This window comes from Chelmon rostratus, chromosome 10 (genome assembly GCF_017976325.1).
Source record: "Chelmon rostratus isolate fCheRos1 chromosome 10, fCheRos1.pri, whole genome shotgun sequence".
Taxonomy (NCBI): domain Eukaryota; kingdom Metazoa; phylum Chordata; class Actinopteri; order Chaetodontiformes; family Chaetodontidae; genus Chelmon; species Chelmon rostratus.
The window spans coordinates 6,317,083-6,338,295 of NC_055667.1; the positions used below are offsets into that span (position 1 = coordinate 6,317,083).

A 21,213-nucleotide genomic window follows, 5' to 3' on the forward strand; every position below is an offset into this window, starting at 1 on the left:
TGTGTGTATTCTGCCACAGCCCCAAAGCTCTGGAACAAGCTCTCCATTGTTCCCAACCAAACTGTATTTGTACAAAGCGAGAGGATGTGGACAAGCCTGCTTTATCTCTCTGTGATATACTTTCATACATCAGGAACACATATTTTAGTCTTCATGGGTGAGAGATTATTCTGCTGTTTGTGCACTATTATTCAGTGTTTTCAGATGTTCTCAAAAGCTCCCCTTTAAATGATCATTCACCTAAACTGGAAAAACCTCTGCACCAATTTATTCATGATTTTACGTAATGAGCTATTCCAGACATGTACAAATGCGTGACAAGTATCATTTCAGCAACATACATTATAAATATTAGTTAGAAGAATCCCATTGTCTGTCCATTTAAATGCACTTAACTTTCCTTTCTAGAGTTTATAGGTAACCACTGCTACATATAACTTCATCTTTCAGACTGTGACAATGCTGTTCTGTCTTGATATTGTTGATTATTCGGGCTTGGACAGAGAGAGAGGCAGTTTCCAGGTGTCTTGAGTACAACAAACATCACTGTTGGCTCTCTCCGGTGTTTTCCACCTCCTCCCATCCTTTTTTCTCTGTTTATTCATCTCTTCATGATGTCAGTGTGTCTCTATCACCACTCCATCTGACACCGACTGATCTTTGTCCAACTCTCGTCTTCCCACTCATCAGTCCTCATCCCCAGTGGAGGCTCTGGAGCAGCAGCCTGCTCAGGCAGGACTCTTCACTGGTTCCTGGTTGAGGATTTCATTGCAACAGGAGTGCTGATGGAATGAGGCTGGAACAATGTGTGATAAGTTCAACCAAAGAGTGATGTTTCAGATTGTTTAATTTGATGTACATTTTCAGTGAGCTCCTGAAAAGCCAGAGGAAGTGAAACTGTTCTGTGTTTGACAGTAAATAAAGGCAAAGATTAGAAAAAAGTTGAAAAATGCAAAAAATATTATTAAGAGAAAGAGCAAAAACAGAATTTGTCAGAAATGTTTAATTTCTATTACTTTCAATCTTATCAAGCATCTCATGACCCCTTAATTTTATCTTGTGACCCTGCTCGGGTCTCAGCACGCCAGGTTGACAACCCCTGATTTTGATAAATGACTTTTCATTTCACTGTGTGATAAACCAGAAAACAGGGATCAGTTTGGCCTTTCTAATGCTAAGACATGCCAAAGAAAACATGATTGAGAAATGAATACATAAAATGATCAACATCATTGACATTTCGTAACACATCTTGCAGACTACCACTAGCTTTGGTCTCTATGACAACTCCATCACAGGTGCAAAACACTGTCTGGTAAAATAAAAGGCCAGAACGAACAAACAGTATTACTGCTGTTACTAGGGAGGGGAGGAGGCTGTGTGTGCTCCCTGGCAGGGAGGTGGTGAGTTGCTGGGCTGGATTTAGACTTTCAGCAGGGGTCTCTGAGCCCTGCACTGATAAGACAGGAAGCACGTATCACTGATATGCTGGGCAACCTTCAAATATGGCTTCAAAACTAAAGATGACAACCTTAAAGTGAGTTTCATTTCAAGCGGACTGCCTTGAAGTTCAATTTCAGGATACCTTTGATGGCAGATATTTGATGTTCTGGACTGAGGTTGTGGTGCCAGTCAATAAACCAGTGATGTGTCATATGTGTCACATTCAGGTCATCATAGACAGCTGACTGAAAAGACAATGCAGAAGTCAAAAACGTAATGTCAATGAGCCCATAAATGGATTGTAATGGATTAGCTGTCAGCGGCACTGACTGGAGGGGAAAGCAGTGACTGTTTTCTAATCACGATGGGCTGTGCTCTCCATGCAGATATTAATAGCCACAAAGCAATGTCACTACTAAGTCCCCTGCTCCCGCTGACGGCTTTGTTTTCAAGCACATTCTTTCCATCTTTGTTTTGCTCTCAACTTACCCTCTGAGATAAGAGGCAGGGTCCCTTTTTCACTTTTCTGCTCACTTTCCTCTCACCATCCAGCTCAGCTCAGCGGGAGAAAACAGCGTTTTCCATTCGGTGTTGTGTGATCCAAGGTTTAACATATTCATTTAACAAACAGATGACTTGCAGCGGGATTTCAGTTATGGGGCAAAAATCTCCAATGAGATGAAACCATGCTTGTGAAAACACTGGATGCTGTGTAATTTAATATTAAAAAAGCAGAAGAAACAGGCCGATGGAGCAAGAGAGTGCAGGAAAATTAAAGAGAGGAGAGGGAAGCTATTTCAGGGATAGCGTATGTGAAATGACAACTGTTGCCCCCCCTCACCCCCCTGCCCTTTCTCTACCTCTCTCTATCAAATCCCCCTCTCTCTCCTGCTCTTAACCTCAGGGCCTTCAATGCCCAGAACTTTTCCAACCACAGACCCTTCTGTCCATCGCTCTGTGCCTCTCATGATAAATATAGAACACTGTTACCCCTTCCCAATGAGCTGTGACACACGTGTGCACCACCCAACCACGCGTGGGACCATACGGTATTTAAGAGCCAAGGGTTGGTGGCTGCAGGAGAGTGGGACAATAAGCGATTTCCCCTAACAAGAAGAAGCAAAACAAATAGACAGATAAGGCAGGAAAGGAAGACAGAAGAGCTGCGTATATATTTTCTTGCATGTTAAGCCTCTGGAAGACTCCCAGAGCAGCCACAAGAAGAAGAATCAGCTCTCTCCGCCTCCCTCTTCCCTCCCTTCACACTCCTCCTCTGTCTCACCCGCACTCTCAGCCATCCATGAGTGTGACCAACTCCTCAGCCTATCGATCGGAGCGTAGTTTCCACCAGACTTCATCCTCATCCTCGTCCTCGTCCTCGTCCTCTGGTAACCCATACATGGAGAAGAGCCGGGGACTGTTCACTGAGGACTTTGGCTCCTTCATGAGGCCTGGGAGCGACGCCTTGGGGTTTTCCAGTAAGTTGGAAGCAATTTCAGGCCTCTGTTACTCATTTTGTATACAAAAGTGGTTTAAAAATGATAGCAACAGCAAGCTGAAGTGACAGCTTTGACTGTAATGTACATTTATGTGTGCACTTGGAAGGGATTTGTTTGGTAGTGTGGTATTTTTCTGCATAATGTGGTGATTAAACATGTCCAAGGTGACAGGTCAGAGGAAGGAAACAACAGCCAGGACTGAGTCCACTCTGGTGCAGTTAATGTGTAGAATAATGTGTTTCTAAGCAGGATAGTAGCCATGGTGCTGTTTGATAGAAAGACTAAAGTGTAAAAAAAGGTGAAAAGATAAGAGATGCACACAAGAGAACACACACTCAGAGTCTTAGACTTAAACTGAGACACTGCTTCAGCTTTCTCTTCCAGATTTGTCAGGCACATACACACTGAGGTCAGTAGACATTTCACTTTCCAGTGCCTGGTTCATCTTCTAGCTCAGTAATGTGTGGAGAGGGTGTGAGCTGTTCTGTATCACTTCAGTGTTGGCGCATGTGAATGTTTGACATCTGAACTTTAAATGGGCTCCACTGAGTCCATATGGTCCGTGATCAGGGCCAGAGCAGTACTGCTTTGGAGCCATGGTTGGTATCCCATAGGTGCAGCAAAGAAGCCTAAGGGTGGGTGCAGCTAATGGGAAAGCAAGGCGCACACACACTCACGCACAGACACACACATGTATGCACGCATGCAAGCCAGGGAATGCTGGACAGACTGCCAGCACTGTGACTTCACACACTGAGTATCTGGAATGACGCCTGCATAAGGAATGACCAGATGGTTACCCGGTGACCAGTGTACACACCAATACATACACACACACACTTGGAATGATGTCATACGATCAAACGAAGCTGTATATGTGAAGTCAGAGCTAATCTCACACACACACACACACACACACACACACATTTCCATGTGTGTGATGTAACGTGTTACCATGTTCTTCACTGAGCTATGACTCATCGAGGCCACACAGTCATCACTGACCGGACAATGACCATGTTCCTCTACTGTCTCCTGTTACTGTTTGCTGCTGCCGTGAACCTGTTTTCCCATACAGATCATTAGAGCTGCACTAATCGATATTTTTCATATTAACAATGTATCAACACGTGCATTGAAAAAGGTGTCGCTCATAGTGTCAAACTCACAGAGAATTATCACCCGACTCTGCAGCTCTCCTCAGCCATGCAACACTTTTTAGCCTCTTTAAGCTAATTGTTTTGGTTTCACGCCCCCCAAACTCCACCCTAATCGACTCCATCTTTCAGCAACAGGCAGCAGTTCTTTTCAGTGAAATGTCTCCGATAAATCTGTTAGTATACCTGCCCAGCACCACACAGCAGACAAAAACAGAGAAGAAGGAGAATACTGAAATCACGTCGTCTGAACTGCGATCTGCCTCTCTGTAGTACTGTGTGCAATAACAACATACAGCCACATGGCTGTGATGCTGGCTCCTACCAATGTTATAACCGCAGAGAGCGTAATCATAACAGTTTTTTGTTCCACAACTATAAAAGTACATTCAGCATTGTCTGCGTCATTTACTTCCAGATATCTAGCAATAAATAGTTGAGCCACTGTCAGCTGGATGTTAAGTGTTTAACTTCTGACTAAGCAAAGTTGGTCATTGGAGAAAGGTTACAGACAGGTTGTCATTTATTCTTGATTATTACATTTTCTCTTCTTTTTAACAGGTTGTAATGAAAACTATTTTGTTCAGAAAAGACACGTTATGCTAAACAGACTGGTCAGCAACAAATACACTGGTAGACACGTCACATCTCATGTTTTCAGTGATGTGAATAATTCAGCAAATTTTATTATATGTTTGTTTGCTGTGCAATCAAAATAATTTGCAAAACATGTACACCTGCAGATTATTCTGTTGGTCTGTGTTTATTCTGCCAAAAGCCACTTTCACATTGTCATACAAGAATTCCTACATGGAATTCAGACATAATTAATTTTATTACTTAAACCTGTGGTTTTGTTTTCTATTGGGACTTATCAAAATATCTTCAGTGAAAAGGGCCTATTGGCTAAATCATGGTTTTAAGAGAATATTTTTTAAAATGTTTGTCTTTCAAAATGCACAGAGCAAGATCAGCTTAGCCTCTGCAGAAAGCTTAAAATCTCAGCTGCCTCTGGGGGCACAGAGAAGTCACCGCTGATCAGCTCACAGAAAACAAGGAGCTTCAATGATGTTAGCTTTCAGCATGGATTCCACACCGTTCAACAGGATGGTGAAGAAATGGAACGCCCAAATGAAAATAACTGAAAATGTTTCAGCACATGAACACATGTGTCACTGATCCTCAATGAAACACCTGCAGGGACTGGAATGATTGCCAGCCCACAATTATCAGACCAGGAGGACTTGAGTTTACCCTCAGCATAAATGAACACGAAATGAAAATTAATTGGCAGAGAGGAGAAATCTACTCAGTGTACACACACGCTTCCTCCTGTGGTCTAACGTCTTTTCTCATCTTGTTGTGGGCTTAGGTGGAGCTGGAAATATCAAGGCTCTCGGGGATTCATACCAGTTCACAGTTGATGTGCGAGACTTCTCCCCCGAAGACGTCATCGTCACCACTTCCAACAACCAGATCGAAGTTCATGCAGAGAAGGTGGGCGGCCCTCGTTCGGGTTCTGAGTCTCGCCGCGACAGGGCCTTGAGATGTAGCTATCAATAGTTCTGCAGTCACGATACGTAAAGTCATTGCTATTATTCTGTCTTTACAGTTGGCCCAGGATGGTTCAGTGATGAACACTTTCACGCACAAGTGCCAACTACCCGAGGATGTGGACCCCACCTCAGTGACGTCATCACTGGGCGCCGAGGGGACCCTAACAGTCAAGGCACGGCGACACCCGGCCAAACACGAGCTCGTACAGACCTTCCGCACGGAGATCAAGATCTAGATAGGGACCCGCTTCCTCGTCACAAACCTCTCACCTTTTTGTGTTTTTATGCAACTTTCTCCATTTCCTGTCTCCACTCAAACCATTCTACTTCAAACACTCAGAGAGTTGGCACTGTGCCGAGTTCTCCCTCCATGACTGCAACAACGGCTGCTCATCACTCCTCACTACTACTGCACATTTAAATTCTGAGTTAGCTCACCATACACCATAGCAGTATGTCACACCTGCACATAGCATTTGAGACACAGGGGCTTGGACGTGTACAGCATGTGGACAAAGACACACAAACACACACAAAGAAATAAACTGAGCACTCACTCCTGCCCTCTAACACAGGCCTAAAACTGAAGACTCACCTCTGAAATTAATGGTTGTCACGTTAATAATAATTTATTGTATATTATTAATTGTGTGAATAAAATTCTCCTGCTTTGACAATAAACATGTTGATGGGTTTTTTTAATGGAGGTATGGCATGGGTAAGTTGTATTTATTAAAGCTATGGGCATGGAGTTTGGGAAGAGAGCTGTTTTTTTTCAGAAGTATCACTGTCTTCATTTAATAGGCTGATCAATAAATAACTCATTATGAAAGTACTGATTGATCTTTCATAATGATGAATGACGAACTGACGATTCACCATATATCCACGTAAAGAGGAAAAATAAGACAAACAGGCATAAAGGTGGGTTGGCACAAGAAATTCACAGCAACAGAAATTAGTTTCAAAATCAATACGAAACAGTAGCATTCAGTTTCTGTACAGAGGACGGAGGGTGCTTCTATTCACTCTTTTGTCTCTGGAGGCATTTATGAGACATCTATCCTGTTTTCATGTGAAAAGAATTTCAAAGGTGCTATTCACTATTCAAGAAAAATGATTTAGAATCCTTTGTTATGTGGCTATAATTTATACCACAGGCTGTGGCCCTTGGATTTTAATGTGTTTCTCCTGGAGGAAGGCCACATAATGAAAAACACATTACATGATTTATAATGTTTCGTTGTAAGAAGCCTTGAAATGAACACTCGTTATGTCCCCTGGGGTGCTTTGGAGGTGATTCTGTATCATTATTTCTAAAAGACATGGACCTGCAGACTTCACGATTGATACTACTACTTTAAGAACATCTTATGTGTTGCTGTTGATTGCGTTTTCCACCGACATGGATGTACAGAACTTCTTCAATAGTATGGATACAACGTAGCGCGAGCCTATTGCACCACCACGCGGCCATCACCGGAACAGCATGTGTTCACACTGCGCGTGCTCCTGTGATACATCCGGCCGGTCCCTATCAATCGATCAGAGAGAGGAAGATGGTGGTGGATGGAGTTAGCGGGGCAAGATCGATCACCGAAAAACTCGATTGGGTTTGTTTTTCCTAACCGAGTCAAATACTTCGTAAGACGGCCTGGTCAAGCGGTTTGAACCCAGAGAGAAGAGGCGACACAAGGAGGTAATTCAGGAGTTAGTTTCTGTTAAAATGGCGCTTGTACGAATCGCAAAGCGCGAGCTAGCTGCGAAAACAAGAAGGGATGAAAGTAGGCCCGACTCATCGTTCCGCCATCTTGTCCCTTGGCTACATGCATGTCAAGGCACGCTAAATTAATCCCTGATAACAAAGCTACAAGGATGGAGGAAGTCTAATCGATGTGTTGCACTGTCAAACCAAACTGACAAAACTTTTAGAGAAGCTAAATATTCATATTCAAATACCAGATATCTTTATTCCTGTTTATTTATTTATTCCTGTATTTTGTGCCTGTCAATTGCATCGTTATCAGGACGTCAGATGCAGCTAAAGTCTAGTGTCTTTCTGTCGAATGCGCCACTTCGTAGTTTAGTTAGCTTTATATTAGCTGACCGTATTTTTTTTTTATTTTAATTATTGTTTTTTCGTAGTTTGGGGTTTAACTGCTAATGTAGGAAAATGAGCCTGATATGTAACGTTTGACCCGTGAATGCCATTCACTAACAATACAACACAAGTCAAACACACTTTCTACAAAAAACAAATTAACAGAATATTTGTTTAACTTTGTAACGTTATTAACGCTAATCAAGACATGTCCCAGTACGAATGAAAGGATAAAGTGTATTGATAAGAACCGTCGGCCTGACGTTGTTATGTTACATTACATGCAAACTGAACTGCAGGATGGAGTTATGTAATATATAGCAGTGTAAGCATATAACACATATTAAGTAAATGGAAAAAGGAGATAAAAAAACAATTCATTAAAAATCTTGTTTACAGTTTTTCTTTGTTTTTCTCTACACTGCTAGTCTGTGTTCTGTGTCATATTACACACTCACACCTCACACCCTGGCTAGCTGTGGTCAGTCATTGAATAATTCATAACATGAGATAGTTTGACTGTGCTCAGGGAGGAGACACAGTCATATCAGAGGTGATCAACACTGATTGATTGACAGTTTTTTATTAAAGGCCAATGAATGTCATTGCCAGAGTAAAAACAAACTCCAGCTTACCCTCAGCCTTTTGGGCCTCTCCTCATGTGTCGTATGTGACCTCTTGTGTTCAGCGCTCCACAGGGCCTGTTCCTGCCTGCCAGCCTCTCCCGCCGTCCTCGAGCCTTCAGGACGATGGAGTTTCCCTGGCACAGCGGGAAGGTTCTGGAGCAGCTTAATCGCCAGCGCAAGCAGGGCCTGCTGTGTGACTGCACCTTTGTTGTGGACGGGGTGGACTTCAAGGCCCACAAAGCTGTGCTGGCGGCATGTAGCATCTACTTCCGCACCCTCTTCCTGGACCAGAAAGATGTGGTGCATCTGGACATAAGCAATGCAGCGGGTGGGTTCCCATCAGCCTGTGGACACGTTTCAAGTTATTTATCTAATTTGTTTTGGCATTTTCATCTTCCAGTGCTCTGGAACTTTGCTTAAATAATAGTAAACGTACCAGAACTGACTGCTGCTGACCATACCTGTTGTGTTGTTGATTGCAGGTTTGGGTCAGGTCCTAGACTTTATGTACACAGCCAAGCTGAGTTTAAGTCCGCAGAATGTAGAAGACGTGCTGGCTGTTGCCAACTTTCTACAGATGCAAGAAATTGTAAATGCATGCTGTGCGTACCAGTCAATGGCAAATCCAACTCCATCCCTCATAACCCTGGATTTCGCTGTTGGTGAGTCCAGTTTTCACGTGGCTTTGTCAGCTGTTTCAACATAGGACTGCAGTAAATACTCAGTTTAATTATTTTTATAATCATTGCATCAATCCTCTTTACATTTTCATTTATGTACCTTTTTAAATTAAGTCACTGTCCTCCGTTTAATCGCCTGTGCCCTCAATTTTACAAGAGATGAACCAGGTCAACCATTTGTTGCTGGTGTAGAAAGGGCCAGATGAGGTTAACAACATTTATGGTAGTTGACTGTTGTTATATTGAACTCATATGAACCTTTTATTAAAATTAACATTTGGTAAAGTGTTTCACTGATTGGAGGATTATGAATTTGAAACGAATTTGACATTTTGTGCATGTTTTTATTTTTCATTTTTGCTGTTTATGCTCAACCTTAATTTCATTGTGATTCACATTCAGTATTTTAATTAAATTATAGTCATTGCAGTCCAAATATGAAATGTGGAGCCTGATATCTAATCTTTAAAAGTGCAATCCAGTACAATATTCTATTAAAACAAATAAACATTTTCGATTTTTTTTTAACCAACCAGAAGACAAACCGAGTGGCGGAGAGCAGAGAGAGGAACAAGAGAGCCAGCTGGCAGAAGTGGCATCACAACCGGACGAGAGTCCCCCTAGCACCGCCACAGAGGATAAAGAGCCCACAAATCAGGAAAACTTAAAGGAAAACATCTCTACTGAAACACAACAGACTGTTTCTCAGCCCAACCCCTCCAGAACCCACTCAGGCCGAGGACGACCCCCCAAAACCGCCCCCCTTTCTGCTCAAAAGAAGATATCTATAAAGAAGGAGGAAGAAAGTGCTCAAGATGTGCCTGCATTTCAGGACGACCCCTCTGACACTGACTACACGCCCAGTAAATACACACAACAATCATTAAAAAAACCCAAAAAACTGTGTTTACCAACAACAGCTTTATAATGTGTTCCTGAACCCATAGAGTAATCTCCTTCATACAATCATGTGTTCACAAAGTGGTGAACCTCGCTCCATCCTCGCTGTGATCCACTGAGTCTTTCCAGGATGCTCCTTTCATACCCAATCATGATACTATCACCTGTTACAAATCAACCTGTTTACCTGTGGAATGATCCAAACAGGTGTTTTGGAGCGTTCCACAACTTTCCCAGTCTTTTGATGTTCCTGTCCCAACTTGTTTGAAACGTGTTGCTGCATCACAGTCAGAATAAGCAGATATTTACAAAAATCAATGAAGTTGATGAGGTCAAACACTAAATCTGTTGTCTACGTGCTTTTTTCACATGAAAAAAGGATTAGAAAGTGCATTCTGTTTGACACAGTGTCCCAACTTTTTTGTGTCCGGACATTTATAAATCAGAAGTGTCGCAGCTCCACATGATGCATTACAGTGTGTGTAACAAGTGTTAACCCTTTTTATCTGACCGATAAACGAATAGATATTTCCTCTTTTGTTTACAGAATCACAGTTGAAACCTGCCGGTAGCTCGTCCTACATGAGCTCTCGGGGGAGAAGAATCAGGAAACCTCCTCGGAGAAACTTCCCACCTGGTGAGCAGGTTGCACTGGTTTGCTCTGCGGTATTAACCCAAAAAAAAAAGCAGCACTCTTGTCTCAGGTTTGCACTGGTTGTGGAGTTTGTTGAGTATCGTCATACAGGGACATACTCCAGACAGGATAAAGTCAAGAATCGTAAACAGAGCTGGTGTTTGTATTCTGGTGTTTCTCTTTTAGTCTAACATTCAATTCCAGGTATCAGAGACAGGCTTACTGTTTTAAAAGTGGCATTCTGAAACCTGCAGACACTTTGCTATTATAGTAATTGCACTTCCCAGTCAAGACTCCAGACAGTGTTTGTTTTCAACAGCTTTATTGTTGCCTCTGTAGACAATGACTCAGAGGATGAAGGCACATCAAAGACAAAAGCTGGGAAGAAGGCGACGGAGCCGGCGGAAGTGGCCAGAGAACAGGAGGAGGACTCTGGGGAGGCCGGCGATGGGGAAGCTGATGATGATGATGATGATGATGATGAAGAAGAGGAGGCTGGAGAGGAAGACGGCGAGGTTAGCCAGCAGATGGGAGGAGTCGATTGGAGCAGCGAGGGAGAGGGCAGACAAACCTCATCAGCGTCTATGAGCAGCCGATCCGAGTCCAAACCTTATAGCTCCGTGACGCACGAATGTGAGGTGAGACATGTCAGTCCAGGAAGAGTTTTGGGTTCACATTAAGACTTAATGCTGTCTTTAGCTAGTACATGAAAGATAATATCTTTTTGCTACACGCTGTGGAATAGCACTGCTCATCACTGTCCCAGCTGTAACAGCACCAGGCACACGCAGCCGTTTTGCCTGATGCATTCTGCAGATGCATTAAAGCTAATGTATATTCGTCAAATATTGGTTATGTCAGTGATGCAGGGAGCTCTCATGCAAATCCCAGTGAGGCAGAGGCATGCCAATGTTGGTTACGGTCACATACAGATCTTATGCATTAAATGCTTGCGTCAGCTCATTTATCAGGACATGTTTTGTTCTTTCCAGGACTGTGGGAAGAAATTCACACACACTGGTAATTTCAAGAGACACATGCGTATTCACACAGGAGAGAAGCCGTTCAGCTGCCGGGACTGCAACAAGGCTTTCTCTGACCCTGCAGCCTGTAAAGCCCACGAGAAAACACACAGGTGAATGACACACCTTGGTTTAGTTTACCTGCGCTGCTTTTTACTGACACCTGCTTACTGAGCTCTGTCAGGTTTGTGTCTTAAAATTGAGCGTCTCATTGCTTCCCAGCCCTCTGAAGCCGTACTCCTGCTTGACCTGTGGAAAGAGCTACAGACAGATCAGCCTGCTCAACCTGCACCGCAAACGGCACACGGGCGAGGCGCGGTACAGCTGCGAAGTGTGCGGTAAGCTCTTCACCACGTCTGGCAACCTGAAGCGCCACCAGCTGGTGCACAGCGGCGAGAAGCCGTACCACTGCGACTACTGCGAGAAGGCCTTCTCCGACCCCACCGCCAAGATGAGACACCTGGAGACGCACGACACAGAGAAGGGCAACAAGTGTCCACACTGTGACAAACGCTTCAACCAGGTAACAGCATGTTCTGTGGAGAAACAGCAGCTTTCTGTATAAAACATGACATTAAAATGTAATATTTTATTATACCACACCATCAGAAACTGTACAACAAACATGATTCTATGATTTCAGATTTTTTGGAAAATGTTATAATGTCTTTAACTGTAAAAAAGTTATATTGAGCATGTCGACCTGTTGCCTGCTGTTGTGTTGCCTTTAGGTGGGAAATCTGAAGGCTCACTTAAAAATCCACATCACAGACGGGCCTCTCAAGTGTAAGGAGTGTGGCAAACAGTTTACCACGACAGGTAAGGAAACAGTATGAACCACATGTTTTCTTAACCTGTGTTTTGAAGCTGACATTCTTACTGAAACAAGTGAACCCCGCTCAGCTTACCCACAAATTCACCCAAACTCTCTTAAACGTGATGATTTGCTGCTTCTCTCTCTTTTATTCAACAGGCGAATTGATGATGAAAATCATTATCAGCTGCCACCCCACTGTTGTTACTTGATTTCAGTTTAAGTCAGAAAATTGTGACAGTGATGTTAACACAGTGATACTGAGCGCCAAGTAGTTGGTCATACAAGCTCCTTCTATATGTGAGCGAAATACCTGACATGTAGAAGACAGTCACCTGGAACTCAGACGGAGCTTCAACTTTAAATGTGCTGATCCCTGAAATATGAGCTGTCTCACATAATCACCTCCCGACCTTTTAGTTATTTAAATGTTGTTCTGACCATTCAAAAGAATGCCGTAATATATACAGTGACACCCATTAGTCAGATAGTATTTTTATCTGGAGCACACACCAACTGCTTTTAGCTTGTGTGCATGTTTCCTGATGTTGACCTCTGTAGCTGTGTCTTTGATTTGAGGGATTTGGCCTAACCTTTGTGTGGGTCCATTTCCCTTGCAGGAAATCTGAAGAGACACCTGCGCGTTCACAGTGGGGAGAAACCGTACATCTGTGTGCACTGTCAGAGAGCTTTCAGTGACCCTGGAGCTCTGCAGCGGCATGAACGCATCCACACAGGTACTCCCATGACATTCAGACAGGCTATTGAATGGCTATTGTGATGTGAACATTTTCACATTTTTTCAATCTGAAACGCCACACGAATATTATCACAATCCCAACATGGTCAGACTGTAATTCATGTTTTCCAGGAGAGAAGCCCTGTGTCTGTCTCATCTGTGGCAAGGCCTTCACCCAGGCCAGCTCACTCATCGCTCACGTCCGCCAGCACACTGGAGAGAAGCCCTATGTGTGTGATCGTTGCGGCAAAAGGTCAGCAAACAGATAGTCAGTGCTGTAACAGATGTTTTTTCCTTGTTTTGTAATTTTTGTGAACTGACCCTTTCAATGCAATGCCAGTGTGAATGTTGGAAGCTAGCAGAGATTGTATACCATGCCTCTCTCTGCACAGGTTTGTGCAGTCCAGCCAACTGGCCAATCACATTCGGCATCACGACAATGTCCGGCCCCACAAGTGTCAGATGTGCAACAAGGCTTTTGTTAATGTGGGAGACCTGTCGAAGCACATTATCATTCACACAGGTAAGGACAAAATTAGTTCTCAAATGATCGTGGGCCTTCGTGGTGATGGAGGAAATAGAGATACAGGCTTTCTCCTGTTGTTAATATTCCTCTACATCCAGCGGGGCTCACAGCTTTGACCCTTTAACCTTCAGCTGATGCTTTTTCTCCTTCTCTGCGTCCTGCGCTCTCAGGGGAGAAGCCTTTCCTGTGCGATAAATGCGGCCGAGGGTTCAACCGGGTGGACAATCTGCGCTCCCACGTCAAGACCGTTCACCACGGCAAGGCCGGCATGAAGCGGCTGGTGGTAGCTGGAGGCAGCACAGACGAGGGAGCTGATGGATGCGCAGGGGCATCCACATCTGACAGCGAGATCAACATAGTTACTGTCACCACGGAGGACATTGTCACCCTGGCAACCGAGGCCCTGGCAGCCAGTGCTGTAGCTCAGCTGACAGGTCAGACAGCAAGGCCAAGCTCAGTGATGTGGGGGGATGTCAAAATCCTGGGCTAGGACCTGTGACAAATGCTGCAGATAGCACCCTGAACTAGTGCAGATGATAAAAGAAGCATGAGGATGAAGGGCTTAGCAAGGGATGGGTGTTTTTTTTTTAACTTTGTGTCATGTTTGTTTACAGTAGTACCAGTGGCTGCTTCAGTGTCTGCAGATGAGACGGAGGCTTTGAAAGCAGAAATCACCAAGGCAGTAGAGAAAGTGCAAGAAGCAGGTAAGACTGCAGTGAAGTCACTTGGCAATAAATATTGACATCTGTATTTGAATAACATCATAGCATCAAAAGCCATACAAACAGTGGGGCCAGGCACAAAAACCGACTCAGCAATGAATGCATCCTAAACTCTCAATACAGCTTTGCCCTTAACATTAACTTTTTTGAATATCAAACTCATAATTATGCACAACATACAGTACTTTACATTCCCAGCATTAGTTTTGTTTTCTTTTTCATTTCTCCCAACCCATGTCTGATACCCTGTTATCACTGAATGCCACAGAGGCTGTAACTTTAAAGGTAACACAGTATGAGAAATAACAGCTTGCTTTTTGTCAACTCTTTTTCTGCTTCCAGACCCCAACACCCAGATCTTGTACGCTTGTGACTCATGTGGTGATAAATTCTTGGACGCCAGCTCCCTAGCCCAACACGTACGCATCCACACAGCTCAGGCCTTGGTCATGTTTCAGGCAGATTCCGACTTCTACCAGTACACCACGGCCACCGCCGCCGAGGGGGATTCTGCCACAACGTGGCAACCCACAACCGAGCAGGTCATCCAGGAAGAACTTATCTTCCGTGCCCCGGAGGGAGAGGGGGATGCAGAAGGAGGGATGGTGGGGGAGACACAAGCACGAGAGGAAGAGTCAGGAGCGGTGATTCATGTGGAGGGGAGGGAGGCTGGTGAGGTGGAAACCCACACTGAGCTCCCCGCAGAGGGAAGGGATGAAGCTGCAGCAGAGGTAGAGGAGGAACAAGAAGAGGCGATGGAATGTGAAAGTGAGGCGTAGTAGAGCAGATACGTAAAGAGTGTATGAAATATTGCTTGTAACAGAACTCTATTTGGTACAGGAGAAGGAAATAGAAGAAATGAAGTGAGCTGATGCCAAGATGTTAAAAATAAATCTATACTGGATTCATGACTTGGGACACTTTTTAAACAACTTTGTCTGAGGAGGTATGGTTGTAAGTCATGTCTTTGCCAGTCATAATTCCAGGAAACAAGATCAGATCCAGTGATATTATTGGGAATTCCTTCAGAGATGGATATACTACTTTGTATAGTTTGTTATTTTTAGACTGAAATGCAGGACTGTGCATTGTCCTTTTTCTGTCTTACCTAATCTAACTTAAAGAAAGACCTCTGTGTTGAGATATGTACATTTTCCTTAAACAGTCAACAATATTTTATTGTACTTAGTTGAAGTATTTTCATGAAAAGCACATTATAAAGAGAGTATCTACATGAAAATGTGGGGATACTAAAAATGTATTTTGGGGGGGGGGGGGTACGTAATTATTACCTCCTAGTTTTCCAGAAGTGGGATGTCATACATTCATGTACTGGCAAACATTTAAATGCTGTGCATGTATGATATTTGTATATGTGTTATGTGTCCTCTAAAAAGTCTTAATACCTCTGATAAAAGATAAAAAGAAATGTGTGTGGTGATGACAAGCTGGACAACAATTCTCAGTTTCACCTTGATAGGATACCAGCTTTTTTCTGGTATTGCATTTAACTGGTCACATTGGTGTGTGGGCTGCTCCCTGTCACCAGTGGTTTATGTCATTATTTTGTCTTCTTATATTAACACTTGCAAGTAACATTCTGCTTAGACTCACTGTTATTCATCATCTGATCATAAAGAACCATCCCGCAGTCTGACCAGCCTTGTGTTGTGCTGTTATTTTTCTAGAAACAATGTGCTGTGACTTGTTTCCTGACATTTTACATTAATTACTGGCAACCTCACTTCATCTCTTAAAATAAACATCCACAAAATATCTGGACATTTTAAGTCATGTTGGGACTTCAACTCAACTCATAATAAAGTAATGGAATTACCACTTTTGGTTATGATTATTCAATAAACACGGTAGGTATTTTCATTCCAATCCTTTGACTTGTATTCTTCCGTGATTGTTAGTCTTATAATAAAGCTCTCATCTCATTGGCGGAGTGGCAGTCAGTGCGACGCGTTCCTCTCTGTGATTGGCTGGATCTCGGGGTCAAAGTTAAGTCGACTACTAACGCTGACGTCTACTTCTGCAGCAAAATGGCGTCGTTGACAGCAGACGTGCGGACGAACCGGTCCAGTTCTTTATCATTGTCCAAAAGACGAACCGGACCGATGACACAAAGGAGATTCAGACTATTGGACAACAATGTCCTTTTGCTCCTTTCGTTTGCGTCGATGTTGCACTGTGCTTTGGCTGACGGTAAAACGTTAGTTCTGCTGGACAACCTCAACATCAGAGACACCCATTCAATCTTCTTCCGCAGTTTGGCAGGTCAGTACGAGATTCGTACTTTTTTCAACCAGAAATGCTTTCCTTTGTACTGTTATAGACCCCACTGTATTGCTAGCAGGTCTCTGGTAGGGAATGTAGACCGTTTAGAACGTGAGAATTGTGCTTCATGTAGCGCAGCAAGGCTGCTAACGTTAGCCTAGCAGCATTATGTTTGCTGTGTCTCTCCAAATTTCATTCAAGCATCTGGCAGTTTAATGTTTCTAACTAAATAATGGGTGTATTTGCGCATCGTAAAGCTACCGTACACTGCACTGAGTCGATACTGGGCCACTCTTTATTTCGGCATACTTATACTACACTTAATAGTTCATAATTTGATGTGTCTTTATATTTCATAATGAACTTACCAGTCACCTTCAACCAAAGATTCAATTAAAGTCACACTCTATACAATTAGAATAACTTACTTGAATATATATACATATTAGCATGTTATTTTGAATTATTGCTTCACTGGCTACTGTACTGTAAATGGGCTTGCCAGTATCTCCCCAGCTACTTGGGTTATAAGATTTACTAGCAGGTACACTGTAGTGGGGAAACCCATTTTCCCGCTTGGGCAATAGACTTTAACATCTTTAACATCAACAATAGTCTTAATAAGAGGCATGTATACCATACATAGACAGCTGTGGGATGCAGTGCATTGCCACCTTGTTCAAGTTACTGCAAAATGCATGAAAGTGTGTCAATGTTTTAGTGCCACTGATAATGTATCTCTCCTCTTCAGATCGTGGCTTTGACATCACATTCAAGACAGCAGATGATCCCTCCCTGTCTCTGATCAAATACGGCCAGTTCCTGTATGACCATTTAATCATCTTTTCACCATCAGTTGAGGGTAACTTTCACACACTTAATTCAAAGTCAAGTTAATAATTGAATGCCTTGTTTGTCCTGTTGAAACAATCTTTAAAAAATCATTTATTTTTTTGGTCATCTGCAGACTTTGGAGGAAACATCAATGTGGAGACGATCACATCCTTCATCGATGGTGGAGGCAACGTCCTGGTTGCTGCCAGTTCAGATATTGGTCAGTTGCTTTCCAACAGTTTTGCTGTAATATTATATAAAATGCCATAATTATCCTGTATTAATACTCTTCTTCTGTTACACAGGTGACCCTCTGAGGGAGCTGGGCAGTGAGTGCGGGATTGAGTTTGATGAAGAAAAGACTGCTGTCATTGACCATCACAACTATGACGTGTCTGACCCTGGAGAGGTAAACAGAAGTCTGTTCAGACAGCAGGCACATCCAGTTTCACCAATCCAGTCTTTAGAGCTGACACTCCCCGTTGTTGCTTACAAGTGATCCTTCTTGTTTCCAGCACACCCTGATTGTTGCTGATCCAGAGAACCTGCTGAAAGCTCCGACTATTGTCGGCAAACCCACCAGTAAACCTGTTTTATTCAAGGGTGTTGGGTAAGTATATCATTGCACTTCTCCACCCTAATACTCAGTATGCTGATGCTGGTGATATTCCAAAACAGCAAAAAAGACTTTCACCCACTGTTTTGCTTGATTTTGTTTACACATTTTAAATAATTATTAATTATAATATGCTAATAATTACAGCATGGTGGCAGACCCAGACAACCCTCTTGTCTTGGACATCCTTACTGGCTCTTCTACCTCCTACTCCTTTTTCCCTGACAGACCCATCTCTCAGGTAAAGTAACTGAACATAACAATTACAGGAGAAACAATCCACATACTACAATGATCCTTCTATGTCCTGAGCTATTAGGATTTGTTGAAGCTCTGTCATAGAAGGCCTAATATTGTCTGAATAAAAAAGAACACGAGGTTTAACATCATTTGCTTTGTCTCTAACTAATCCTTTTTTCTCTCTCTCTCTCTCCAGTACCCCCATGCTGTTGGCAAGAACACCCTGCTGATCGCCGGCCTTCAGGCCAGAAACAATGCCAGAGTGGTTTTCAGTGGCTCCCTGGACTTCTTCAGCGACGCCTACTTCAACTCTGCTGTGCAGAAGGCCACGCCTGGCTCCCAGAGGTAGTTTTCACTGTTCATCTCATCTCTCGTGTTTTTGTCTCATGGATCCTATTACAGCTTCCTGTTACTGGATCAAAGCTCAGGTAATCTGTCATAGATAAAATTAGTGACATTCTGGTTGATTTAAGTTATGTATTTGTCATGTGAACAGCTGTTCTGTTACTACTCAACAATGTTAAATACTATGATAAATATATGTGCATACAACTGTTGAGCACTTACTGGTGCAGTCATGGTACGGAGGATTTGGCAAAAAACTCTGATGTTTTGGGGTTGGCTGCTGACAGCTGATTTTTATTTTTTTTCTTGTCGTTAGTAAATTTACTCTTACAGACAAATGGTAAAATATTGATCAATCCTACTGCAGAATCTGTAATGACAGAAGCTGCATCCCATCAGAGGTGGACGACTCTCATGTTTGGTCGCATATGGTTGAAACACTCCTCTTCTTGCGGTCGTCTTTGTTAGGCACCAGCAGACGGGGAACATGGAGCTGGCTGAGGCTCTGTCTCGCTGGGTGTTCAAGGAGGCTGGAGTCCTCAGGGTGGGAGCTGTTACCCATCATCCTGTTGGAGAGACCACTCCCCCTGCAGCGTACACCATCACCGACCTTGTGGTGAGTTTAAAGTTTCAGTGACCCGTGTGAACAGTCATCACCCTGAAGATGTTTGTCTTCTGTGTTGGCCTGAATGAGAGGCTGTTTATTTTAACTTGTACATTATATCTCAGTGAGTGTGAAACTTTCCCACACAGGAGTACAGCATTGTCATTGAGATGTTGTCAGAGGGCCACTGGGTGCCCTTTGACGGAGATGATATTCAGCTGGAGTTTGTGAGGATCGATCCCTTCGTCAGGACGTATCTCAAGAAAAATGGTATGTTGCTGTGGTTACAGAACATATGCAATAGCAAATAATTAAATTTAATAAATGCTTACAACCTCAATGTATCTATAAATGCTTTGTCGTCTACCTTGTAGGAGGTAAATATAGCGTCCAGTTCAAGCTGCCTGATGTGTACGGAGTTTTCCAATTCAAGGTGGACTACAACCGACTGGGATACACACATCTCTACTCCTCTACTCAGGCAAGTTAATCAGGATTACTTTACTTCACACAGCTGGTATAGTTGCTGTATGGAGATCTCTGTATATGGAAAGCGACAAATGAAAATGTAAGAACTGAAATACTAGAGATTCAATCATTTAGAGTATATTTACCTTTGTTAATTCATGTGAATAGATTTGTACCTTGGTGTTTGTTTTCTGAGTACTGTTGCTTGGAACTGGTTCCTCTTACTTAAAATGCTAACTTTTATTTTGTTTCTCTATTACAGGTGTCTGTTCGTCCCCTGCAGCACACTCAGTATGAGCGCTTCATCCCCTCAGCCTACCCTTACTATGCCAGTGTCTTCTCCATGATGGCAGGACTCTTTGTCTTCAGCATTGTCTTCCTGCACATGAAAGAGAAGGAGAAGTCAGACTGATGCAGAGAAACAACAGGGAAGGGATTAAAAGATAATAGAATTGAACTTGGTGTGAAGAGTTGAAATTGAATGTCTTAAATCTTCACACAGGGACTTGGACTGCAGTCTTCTGTAAAAAATACAGTATCTCTTCGGTTATTGGGACACTCAACTACAACTAACAGGGGTCTGGAAGCCAAAAAGGGGTGCTGACTGTAATGCAGTGGTTGGATTTTTTTTTTTTTTCCCCACTTCTTTTTCTCAAAGTCCTGTAAATGTTCTGAAGTCAGTCTGCGTTTGTACAAAGTTGCTTTGCATTTGATACAAGTATTTCCAAAGTAGAGCACTTACCTTGGAACATGAAAAAAATCCATATTAAAATTTGACCCATGTTTTCTCAGTCTGGAAAGGTTATTGTGGTGACTAAATGCACTGAATATGCCAACTGTTCATTTGTATTTGATAAGACTGTCATGTGTTTCCAAAAAAGTTGGAATCATCTGAATAAAATATTGACATTCCACTCATTCCTGTCCTGTCTGTGACATGACATAATATTGTTATGATTTATTTAACAGACCTAATGGATGGTGTTTTGTCCTGGAAAATGCGTAGTTAGTACGTAGAGTGTTTTGCGCCGAACTCAGTGTAAATTTATGGCCATCTAAGTCTGCAGCATCTTTGCAAAAAGCGAGACGTGCATAACATGACTCAAATAATATTCATAAACTACCGGTCACTTGCCATAAATCCTACCCTGTAATATAAGTGCCAAAGAAAGGTCCAACTTCTACAGACTGTTTTAGCCTCCTTCCCGTGATTCTGGTGCATGCAGTCACTGAATGAGACCGACAGTGTGAAGCAATTCAAAAAGCAGATTTATTTATGAGTACGTTAAAACATGGAGCCTTGCACGCGCGCCGATTTCAGAAGTTAGTTCTCATTTTTTCAAGTCGAGTCAAATTTCACGATATACTACGTTTGTGCACAAACAAGCCAAAAAAAAACTTTGA

The 21,213-nt window shown here is 42.9% G+C and overlaps 3 protein-coding genes across 4 annotated transcripts; all 3 read left to right on the plus strand.

Annotated features, from left to right (window-relative positions):
* The first annotated feature begins 2,534 nt into the window (after nucleotides 1-2,534).
* Nucleotides 2,535-6,354, plus strand: hspb7 (heat shock protein family, member 7 (cardiovascular)). Its single transcript, XM_041946340.1, has 3 exons — nucleotides 2,535-2,921; nucleotides 5,472-5,596; nucleotides 5,712-6,354. Exons 1-3 carry the CDS (start codon nucleotides 2,627-2,629, stop codon nucleotides 5,889-5,891), a joined length of 600 nt encoding a protein of 199 aa, XP_041802274.1. The 5' UTR covers nucleotides 2,535-2,626; the 3' UTR covers nucleotides 5,892-6,354.
* An 861-nt stretch (nucleotides 6,355-7,215) lies between these two features.
* On the plus strand, nucleotides 7,216-16,076 carry zbtb17 (zinc finger and BTB domain containing 17). Of its 2 annotated transcripts, none has more exons than XM_041945739.1 (15): nucleotides 7,216-7,354; nucleotides 8,445-8,710; nucleotides 8,865-9,044; nucleotides 9,599-9,925; nucleotides 10,510-10,599; nucleotides 10,936-11,234; nucleotides 11,589-11,731; nucleotides 11,841-12,141; nucleotides 12,350-12,437; nucleotides 13,053-13,169; nucleotides 13,304-13,424; nucleotides 13,564-13,694; nucleotides 13,868-14,131; nucleotides 14,312-14,401; nucleotides 14,762-16,076. In XM_041945739.1, the coding sequence occupies exons 2-15, from the start codon at nucleotides 8,506-8,508 to the stop codon at nucleotides 15,196-15,198; spliced, it is 2,793 nt and encodes a 930-aa protein (XP_041801673.1). In that variant the 5' UTR covers nucleotides 7,216-7,354; nucleotides 8,445-8,505; the 3' UTR covers nucleotides 15,199-16,076. The 2 variants fall into 2 exon arrangements, with proteins under 2 accessions (XP_041801673.1, XP_041801674.1); XM_041945740.1 differs by having other exon boundaries at nucleotides 9,602-9,925.
* A 379-nt stretch (nucleotides 16,077-16,455) lies between these two features.
* ddost (dolichyl-diphosphooligosaccharide--protein glycosyltransferase subunit (non-catalytic)) lies at nucleotides 16,456-20,721 on the plus strand. Its single transcript, XM_041946261.1, has 11 exons — nucleotides 16,456-16,702; nucleotides 17,454-17,564; nucleotides 17,670-17,756; nucleotides 17,842-17,945; nucleotides 18,052-18,146; nucleotides 18,300-18,393; nucleotides 18,589-18,737; nucleotides 19,206-19,353; nucleotides 19,491-19,611; nucleotides 19,716-19,822; nucleotides 20,072-20,721. The coding sequence occupies exons 1-11, from the start codon at nucleotides 16,468-16,470 to the stop codon at nucleotides 20,219-20,221; spliced, it is 1,401 nt and encodes a 466-aa protein (XP_041802195.1). The 5' UTR covers nucleotides 16,456-16,467; the 3' UTR covers nucleotides 20,222-20,721.
* Nucleotides 20,722-21,213: the final 492 nt, after the last annotated feature.

Bases quoted from the DNA above. Each gene is read 5' to 3' on its own strand.
- hspb7 (XM_041946340.1), top strand. From the start codon at position 2,627: ATGTTAAGCCTCTGGAAGACTCCCAGAGCAGCCACAAGAAGAAGAATC. The intron at 2,922-5,471 runs GTAAGTTGGAAG...TTGTGGGCTTAG, and splicing joins CGACGCCTTGGGGTTTTCCA to GTGGAGCTGGAAATATCAAG. The intron at 5,597-5,711 runs GTGGGCGGCCCT...CTGTCTTTACAG, and splicing joins TCGAAGTTCATGCAGAGAAG to TTGGCCCAGGATGGTTCAGT.
- zbtb17 (XM_041945739.1), top strand. From the start codon at position 8,506: ATGGAGTTTCCCTGGCACAGCGGGAAGGTTCTGGAGCAGCTTAATCGC. The intron at 9,045-9,598 runs GTGAGTCCAGTT...TTAACCAACCAG, and splicing joins AACCCTGGATTTCGCTGTTG to AAGACAAACCGAGTGGCGGA. The intron at 10,600-10,935 runs GTGAGCAGGTTG...TTGCCTCTGTAG, and splicing joins TCGGAGAAACTTCCCACCTG to ACAATGACTCAGAGGATGAA.
- ddost (XM_041946261.1), top strand. From the start codon at position 16,468: ATGGCGTCGTTGACAGCAGACGTGCGGACGAACCGGTCCAGTTCTTTA. The intron at 17,757-17,841 runs GTCAGTTGCTTT...TCTGTTACACAG, and splicing joins TGCTGCCAGTTCAGATATTG to GTGACCCTCTGAGGGAGCTG. The intron at 18,147-18,299 runs GTAAGTATATCA...TAATAATTACAG, and splicing joins GTTTTATTCAAGGGTGTTGG to CATGGTGGCAGACCCAGACA.